This window comes from Conger conger, chromosome 2 (assembly GCF_963514075.1).
Source record: "Conger conger chromosome 2, fConCon1.1, whole genome shotgun sequence".
NCBI classification, from domain to species: Eukaryota; Metazoa; Chordata; class Actinopteri; order Anguilliformes; family Congridae; genus Conger; species Conger conger.
Window position 1 is genome coordinate 76,191,944 of NC_083761.1, and position 9,724 is coordinate 76,201,667.

General features: G+C 46.1%; 1 protein-coding gene across 2 annotated transcripts in view; it reads right to left on the reverse strand.

Moving 5' to 3' along the window:
- The window catches only part of LOC133117776 (proto-oncogene vav-like), a 43,020-nt gene continuing 33,296 nt past the window's right edge, over positions 1–9,724 (reverse strand). The window contains exons 20-27 of one of the 2 annotated variants that reach the window (XM_061227329.1): positions 9,206–9,222; positions 6,572–6,637; positions 5,928–5,959; positions 5,068–5,178; positions 4,521–4,608; positions 2,415–2,529; positions 2,023–2,177; positions 1–1,176 (exon numbers count right to left, since the gene is read on the reverse strand). In XM_061227329.1, the coding sequence (XP_061083313.1) occupies positions 1,123–1,176; positions 2,023–2,177; positions 2,415–2,529; positions 4,521–4,608; positions 5,068–5,178; positions 5,928–5,959; positions 6,572–6,637; positions 9,206–9,222 (638 nt within the window). In that variant the 3' untranslated portion in view covers positions 1–1,122. Of the gene's footprint in view, positions 1,177–2,022; positions 2,178–2,414; positions 2,530–4,520; positions 4,609–5,067; positions 5,179–5,927; positions 5,960–6,571; positions 6,638–9,085; positions 9,223–9,724 lie in introns of both variants that reach the window. The other variant, XM_061227328.1, reaches the window with a different exon arrangement.

The window sequence follows — 9,724 nt, forward strand, 5'->3', positions numbered from 1 at the left end:
TAAGGGATAAGATATCTTTGTACTCAGAACATTACTGCCAATATGACTCTTGACATTGAAGCGGTTACATCAAAGCGTACAGGCTTATGATGGTACAGGCTTAAAAAATAGTCCACTCCTTATTCAATCTCTTGTTTTAAGGGGGCACTCATAGCAATAGTGAGTTTGGAGAAACATTTTTGAAGTGACATGGGCACTCGTTCCACATAAACAATTTTCTGAAAGAAAATAACGTTTGGAATGATTCTGGACTAGACTAATCCGTTTGTTAAACTGATCTTTATTCATCGTTTTCATAGCCTCTTATTCACGCCACAAAACGAGGCCTATCCCACTAATGCTTATGAACACAGCGAGGCATCAGGAGTCACAGGAGGAAAACACATCCTCCTTTCCTCCACTCGTCTACTCCCCCCATACTTTTGAATAGGAGGAGGAGACAAGTGAAGGAAAGGATACTTTTTTCCCCATCAGCCTCTGTGATGGCTTTATTTTAGTTATTTTGCCCGGGCATCTCGGTGAGGAATGTGCATGTTCTCCCTGAGTCCATGCACTCCGGTTTCCTCTCATAGTCCAAAGATTAAGTTAGATTAAGTAATTAATTCTCAATAGAAATGTGTGTGCAGCACAGTAGACATTTCCGTATAGCACAGGGTGAGCAGGATGGAGATTAGAGATGTTTGTGTAGAATATGGTGAACAATAGATATGTTTGTGTAGCATGGGGAACAGTAGTTATATGTGTGTAGAATGGGGTGAACAGTAGAGATTTCTGATGGTGTATTTTATGTATAAACTCAACACTGATAGTGAACTTTGGTCCCTTTGAAATGAATATGAACATCTTTACTCAGATTTACCCATCATTATTTTACTGTGTAGAAATGTACACAGAAACATGACTTTAATATTAATATTAATAAACAAATGTAACTGCAGCACAGTGAGGTGTCCTGGGCCGGGTTGTCTGCAGTCGGGTGGAGAGGGGCAGGGCACAGACAGGGTGAGGTGCAGGCAGGAGAAATGCACACACACACACACACACACAGGGTGTTGAGTTGGGGGTGTGTGGGGATGGGACAGTACAGGTCACGGGGGAGGTGCTCCCTCTGGTCTCACAGTGTCAGCAGTAGTCTGAATGCTCCTCCTCTACATAGTTGGCTGGGAACAGGCCCACCTGCAGGGGGGAGAGGGGGAGGAGAGCAGCATGGTGGTTAGAGAACTGGGCTCATAACCGGAAGGTTGCGGGTTCGATTCCCCTGTAAGGACACTGCTCCTTCAAGAATCTGATTGCTTTAGTATTTGTCCAGCTATATGAAATGGACATATTACATTACATTAATGGCATTTGGCAGACAATCTTATCCAGTGGGATGTACAGTTGATTAGACTAAGCAGGAGACAATCCTTCCCTGGAGCAATGCAGGGTTAAGGGCCTTGCTCAAGGGCCCAACGGCTGTGCGGATCTTATTGTGGCTACACTGGGGATCGAACCTTGTGGGTCCCAGTCATGTACCTTAACCACTACACTACAGGTCCCAGTCATGTACCTTAACCACTACACTACTGACATGATGTCAGTCACTTTGGATAAGAGTGAACCTGAGTTCACTCTTATCTTAAGTAAACCTGAGTGGAAACACCTAAATAGAAAAAAAAAACTTCAATATCGCCAATAAAAAGTTACACTTGGCCAAGATGGGAAAAGTAGGTGCATCAATAAAGATAAGATGTGATGAAGCGTGATGGAAACAGATTTTTCAAATAAATGTTCACATGACAGGGACCTAAATGTTTCCACTCCCGTAGAAGGGCAGCTGGCGCACTTTCGATTATGCATTTTGTTGCGTCCTCTTCAGAACTTTCACATAACAGTAGTTGAAGGACATGCACAAAGTGAGACTATTTTTGTCGGCTTTTCAAAAATTCGCTGAACATTTGGAACCCAAAACTGAGAGAAGACGATGAGAGACAAAGAGAGGGAGAGAGAGAGGGATTAGTGTAAGTAGTGAAGGTCTCTCACCCTGCCATACACCTCTCCCTTCAGCCAGCCATTGGTGGACTTCTTGGAGATGATCTTCACCGTGTCGCCCTCACGCAGGGACAGCTCGGTGCGATCCCGAGCCGAGAAGTCGTACCGCGCCCTGGCCGTGCCGGTGTAGCGCACGCTGCCCCCTGCTGCAGGGGAGGAGTAATCACACATAATGTCTCCCCACCAATCAAGTTAGTCTTTTACTGCTGATGTCACAGGTGTCACATGATCTTACAGGAAGTGCCACAGATTAATTAGGCTAACCAGATATTCAACTCCTGCAATCCCAATCCATCCTCTCTGCTTCTTAACCACAGGAGGCTCTGGTGTATGACAGGAGGTTCTGGTGTTATATTAAAGTACGGGGGGGGGGGGGGTCTTACCAGGAGAGGGGGGGCTGGCACCCTGCTCTGGCTCCTTAAAGGGGAACTGTAGCGGTGTGTCCAGGTCTTTGAAGTACTCCTTCAGGGTGTTTGTTTGATAGAACTCCACAAGGTCCTGTGAGAGCCAATGAACAGAGTTCATGGGCGGGACTAACTATACTTCATGACCCACAATGCAACTCACACATGATGACTTTGTCTCCTTCTTTGGAATTCGCAATTCCTTCTCCCAACCCTCTCCCCCTGCTGACCCTCCTACCTTCCCCAACTCCCAAGCCTCCTTTTCTCCCCTCTCTGACTCTGACACATTGAAACATTGGACCACCTGTCCTCTTGACTCCATCCCCTCTCCCCTTCTACAATCTATATCTAATGACATTCTCCCTTTTCTCTCCTCTCTAATCAACACCTCCCTCTCTTCCGGCACCATGCCCTCTTCCCTGAAGAGGGCCAGAGTCACTCCCCTGCTCAAAAACCCTACTCTTGACCCCTCTGCTCTGAGCAACTACCGGCCTGTCTCTCTTCTTCCCTTTCTCACCAAGACTCTGGAACAGGCGGTCTTCTCCCAACTGTCCACTTATCTTCTTCACAACAATCTCCATGACCCCAACCAGTCCGGCTTCAAGAGTGGCCACTCCACTGAGACCGCCCTGCTTGCGGTCACTGAGGCACTCCACTCTGCTAAAGCCAAATCCCTCTCCTCTGTGCTCATCTTCTTCGACCTGTCGGCCGCCTTCGATGAGATTCTGCTCTCATCGCTGTCTGGGATGGATGTCACAGGATCTGCACTCGCTTGGTTTTCCTCCTACCTCTCTGGTCGCTCTTACCAGGTGACTTGGAGGGGCTCAGTCTCTGACCCTCACCCCCTACAAACTGGAGTCCCGCAGGGCTCAGTTCTTGGTCCTCTCCCCTTCTCGCTATACGCCATGTCTCTTGGTTCTGTTATCTCTTCCTATGGCTTTTCTTATCACTCTTATGCCGATGACACCCAACTCTTTATTTCCTTCCCCCCCGATACCCAGGTCACCACACAGATCTCTGCCTGCTTGGCTGATATCTCTGCGTGGATGAGTTCCCACCACCTAAAGCTTAACCTTGCCAAAACTGAGCTTCTCTACATCCCTGCTAAGTTCTCTCCGTCAATCGACCTCTCACTGACTGTTGAGGACATTGTAGATTCCTCCTCCCATACGGCAAAGAATCTTGGGGTGACTCTTGATAACTGCCTCACCCTGGCACCACAAGTATCCTCCACTGCCAGAACAATATACGCTATATCCGTCATCTCCTGGCGGAGAAAGCCACCCAGCTCCTAGTCCAGGCGCTCATCATTTCCCGCCTGGATTACTGCAACTCCCTCCTAGCCGGTCTCCCAGCGTGTGCCATCAAGCCCCTCCAGCTGGTCCAAAATGCTGCAGCCCGCCTGATCACCAGTCAGCCCAGGTCGGCTCATGTCACCCCGCTTCTCATTGGCCTCCACTGGCTTCCTATTGCCGCACGCATCCGATTCAAGGCCCTAGTGTTGGCATTTCAGGCTGCTAAGGGGACTGCCCCACCTTACATACAATCCTTGATCACTCCTTACTCCCCAGCTAGACCACTCCGGTCTGCCAGCTCTGGTGGCCTTGTGGTTCCCTCTCTACGAGCACCTGGCAGTCAAGCTGTACATTCACACCTGTTTTCCGTTCTGGTTCCTCAGTGGTGGAATGACTTGCCTACCACTGTCAGAACAGCAGAATCCCTCCCCCTATTTCGACGCAGACTAAAAACACACCTTTTCAAACTTAGTCCTTAGTCCTCCCTCCTGATTTCCCCTGCCGCCCTTTCTGATATCCCTATCCCTCTTGTCTAACCCCCCCAAAAAAAAGAAAAATCCTAAAAAATTGCACTTATGATGAGTGAATGCACTGGGTATGAGCGAATGCACTGCATTACCCACAGTGCAACAGACTTTCAGTTAACTGTGCCACATTGTCCACAACAGCAGAAGGGATTTGTACTACATTGTACCATGATGCAACAGGCTCACTTAGGGGTTAGATTGAGGTCAAGATTGAATGGTAAGTGTCAATCTGTGTACAGTCGGGGACAATTTTTGTTACGTACGATTAACCCTTTGAAGGCCTTCTTCTCGTTGATGCGAAAAAGCCCCTCTGAAGATGTTATCTTGATGTGTTTGATCTCCATCTTGAACCTGAAGGGTAGGGATAGAACCTCAGTGAAGGCTGCCAATCAAAGTGGTGAAGGTGAACATCTGAGACTTGTGTATTTACACACTGTGTATGTATGTGTGTGTGTGTGTGTGTGTGTGTGCGAGAGAGAGAGAGAGAGAGAGAGAGAGAGAGAGAGAGAGGACTAAACACACTGGTGTTTAGTCCTATCCTTCTGTCAAAACAGTCAAAAGCTAAATGTTACAAGAAGGAAAATTAAAATGAATTAAAAAATAAAAGACAACAATAAAAAATAGGGCAGCTCAAATTCAGTCAGAACATTTAGGCCTACATTTATATTCAAAGGTAAGCAGGTTCTTGATCAAGGCTATCTGGTGGAAATCACAGGACTCACAGACGGACAGGAGGTATCACGGTTTGTGGTTCTATAGGTATAAGAGGTATCTCAGGTATGATCACAGCCCCATCTCACTGACACTCACTTGATGCTGACTGCAAACTCGCCAGCATCCTTCTGCCTGACCAGGTACGTTCCATCCGAGCGAGTCTGAAGCAGGTTCTTGGCAGCTGCTCGATCCAAGGTCCCCGCAAACCTGCCGGACACAGAACAGGGAGTCAGTGCTTTTATAATGAATAAGATACAGAACAGGGAGTCAGTGCTTTTATAATGAATAAGATACAGAACAGGGAGTCAGTGCTTTTATAATGAATAAGATACAGAACAGTGAGTCAGTGCTCAGATAATGAATAAGACACAGATAGAGCAGTGAGTCAGTGCTCACATAATGAATAAGACACAGATGGAGCAGTGAGTCAGTGCTCAGATAATGAATAAGACACAGATAGAGCAGTGAGTCAGTGCTCACATAATGAATAAGACACAGATGGAGCAGTGAGTCAGTGCTCAGATAATGAATAAGACACAGATAGAGCAGTGAGTCAGTGCTCACATAATGAATAAGACACAGATGGAGCAGTGAGTCAGTGCTCAGATAATGAATAAGACACAGATAGAGTAGTGAGTCAGTGCTCTTATTATGAATAAGACACAGATGGAGCAGTGAGTCAGTGCTCAGATAATGAATAAGACACAGATGGAGCAGTGAGTCAGTGCTCACATAATGAATAAGACACAGATAGAGTAGTGAGTCAGTGCTCACATAATGAATAAGACACAGATGGAGCAGTGAGTCAGTGCTCACATAATGAATAAGACACAGATAGAGTAGTGAGTCAGTGCTCTTATTATGAATAAGACAGTGACGTTGAGTCACTACGCTGAATTACTGACATACACAGAATTGTACGGATATATCAGGTTTATTAGGTTAGTTAAACCCACCAGTGGAACGCTGTCAGATCTGGAGTGGGTCTCTGTGGACAGAGAGAGAGAAGTCTGGCATAACAAACAGATCCGGAGCAAATTCCTCAGCTTGCATTTTTCCTTTTACAATCAATTAGTTTGGACATGGTAAATGGTTGGCATTTATATAGCACCTTTATCCAAAGCGCTGTACAATTGACGCTTCTCATTCACCCATTCAAACACACACTCACACACCAACGGCAATTGGCTGCCATGCAAGGCGCCAACCAGCTCGTCAGGAGCATTTGGGGGTTAGGTGTCTTGCTCAGGGACACTTCCACACAGCCTGGGCTACAGGTACAATGACCCTGCTACAGCCGGGAATAAGACCAACCCAGTGTACTCCCCACTACACTAAATCATTGCTGGTTTAGTCTGTGGTTATTGTCCATACAGGGGTATTAAACACAGACAACGGCCCCCTTTCAGACAAACAACACGGGTTACTCAAAGATGACCCCTCATGACCTGCAGATCAGACCTGGATTCAAATACTTTTCTGTGCTCGCCTGATCTTGCCTGGTGCAATTGAGGACCAGAAGGCATAATTAGGTATTTGACCCAGGTCTGCTTCAGAAGTGACCCCTCATGACCTCCAGATGACCCTTCATAACACTCACAGGGATGAAGGGTCGCACTTTTGAAGCAGGAAACCACCCTGTCTCCCCCACTGTCATGTTCCGGCCCTGGAAGAGACAGGGAAAAAGATAATCAGTGACCCTTCTTTGACCTTTGACATTTGCACCATGGAGTCCACAGGGACACATCTGCAATGCTGTTTTTGTATTACAGTTTTGTATCATTGTAGCTGTATTGTAATATTCTACTCTGGCCAGCAGAGGACAGTTTTTGCCGAGTAAACCCAAGAACATTAAGTAAAAAAAGATATGACCCACTTCTTTTTAGGCTGTTTTGGTGGGGGCGGGGGGGGGGGGTGCATAAACATGAGTTATTTTTAAAAATATGTTGTAATTCTGTTTCATCTGTGTACGCGTGTACTTTTGCAGCCTGTGTTCTCTTGTCACACTGGCATTATGAAAATGAAAGCTGTTTATCCTCTTTCATTTGAAACTGTGAGTTCCTCAGAGACTTGTTGCTGAGGTCACGTCCTGTGTAGGCCCCTCCCTGCTGCCACAGGAAGTAGACTCGCAGTTCTGCAGTGCTGTGCGCCCGCAAGATGTGCAGCCTGAGCATCTGTGGGAGCCGGGCCGAGAGCGCGTTCAGCACCCGACTCGCTGAACCACAGGAACTCCCACAAACACAGTCTCTCTCCCGTCTACCTCCATCACCTCCTAAACACACACATAACACATACACCTACCCCCAACACCCCCCAAAACACATCTACCTCCATCACCTCCTAAACACACACACACCTACCCCCAACACCCCCCAAAACACATCTACCTCCATCACCTCCTAAACACACACATACCCACCCCCAACACCCCCCAAAACACAATTACCCCCATCACCTCCTAAACACACACATAACACACACATAACACACACACACACCTACCCCCAACACCCCCCAAAACACATCTACCCCCATCACCTCCTAAACACACACAAAACACACACACCTACCCCCAAAACACATCTACCTCCATCACCTCCTAAACACACACATAACACACACACCTACCCCCAACACCCCCCAAAACATTTTGTACTAGAGCCAGAGGGCGGTGAAGGACAAGCTGCATTAAATATTTTGGCAGAGCTCCAAGGACACGCTCACCCCCCCCCCCCCCCCCCCCCCCTTACAATCAGCCCCTGCCAGTCCCCTCTCCAGTTCTCCCAATACATGGGAATTTTTAATTAACCTGACGGTGACTGTCAGGACGTCTAGTCACCATTCATCACATTAAAATACTAAGCACATACTTGAGAGATGACCCTGGAAGATATGTGTTTGAGACACCGATGCCAGTATGTCTGTTCATCAAACGGTCTCAATCTTTGTGATTGCAGTAGAGTTGGGACATACTGATTGCTAGTAGTAGCGATAACAACTAGGAGTGAGTGATCAGACCCTACTAAAATAAGCAGACATGCTAATTCAATCACTGTCAGACGGTTTACTTGACGATTGTCTCAGATTCATTGCTGTGTCCTGTGTTTGCCTGCAGTAACAGCCTCGTCCAATGATTATAGACCTCACAGAGCTATCGGTGTAGGCTGAGACTAAATCATACAACTGAACCCAGAGATATTCATCATTTCACCACTGCCATTTTAGCACTTTTACCTCTGCAAATATTAAAGACAATGTCAGTCAATTGAACAAACCAGATTCTAAGCTATTATTTGTGTGCCTTTGGTGGACAATAAAGTTATATTCTATTCTATTCTATTCTATTCTAAAACAACCAGAGAACAGGAGGAAAAGATGTGTTCTGGGATATGATGTTGCCATCAGTTTGACAGCTTATTTTAAAGCAGTTATCATTCATAAAATAACCACAGAATTTTACATATGAGCCTGACCATCTACTGCTGTTTGTATATGAATATGTAAATATAATAAGGCTTGCTTTGGTTAAATATTTTTTAAGGGACAAGGAAAGCTAAACAGCTTAAAATATTTCTTTTGAATATATACAAATACCCACCCGCCCAAGCCAGACATCCCAGCTCTCCGATTGGCTGAGCAGTAAGAGGACTCTTGCCAACAACTGGCTTATAGAATGATTAATTTTCCACACTATACAAATCTGTTCAAACAGTACAGCAGACCAGGTGAGCTGCTCACCTGTAGACAGGTCAGCCTGGTACAGATGCGCACACATTCACGCATATACACACACACACACACACACACACACACGCACACACACACTCACAAATACACAATCACACACACATGCACACACACACACAAATACACAATCACACACAAACAAACACACACACACACACACATATGTTTTAAGGGTTTGAAGGACAAGAAATGAAATAATAAATCCACATTAAATTAAACACAAATGAAATTACACTCTATATTCTGAACACACATTTTATAATATAAAATACGCCTCTTGATTGTGAGTGGCATACGACTCAAACCCAGCAGATCTGCAAGCCCCGCCCCTTCCTGCAAGCCCCGCCCCCTCCCCACATCCTCTCACCTCCCACCACTGCAGATCCGCCTCCGCCCGCATCAGCTCGATGACATCACCCATGGAGAGGGGCAGCGGTTGGCCGAATGCGACAGGGGGCGGAGGCAATCCGAAATATTCCTGACATACCTCCAATTTTGGCAAGACTGGGGGTGAGGAGCAGACACAGGCATAATTAAATGCTTAAGACTCGATCAGGCATTACTAATCACAGACAGCCACAGACTGGGTTTGATAAAACAGACACAGGCACCGACAGAACCATCACAGAAGTTCCAGAAATGAAATGAGGTGAATGTCTTTAACCTCCTAAGACCCGCACTCTTTTTTGGTTTGCATTTTTAATTTCTCTTTGCTATTTGGGCTTATTGGGACCTGATAAGTATAAAAACTAAGCATCATCTTTTGACATGATGTAGTTTTTGAGAAAAATGATGTCCACATATGTGGACTCTCGGTCTTAAGAATTAAGTATTATGGTTATACAGCCCAAAATGTGGAGTCCACGCATGTGTACGCCAGGTCTTAGGAGGTTAATGGAGTCTACACATCACCATGTCCATAAAACATTCTACTAAAACTATCAGACACTCACCATCAGACCTCTTTTCGCATTTCAAACCAAATGACTTCCTGTGCAAACTAGCA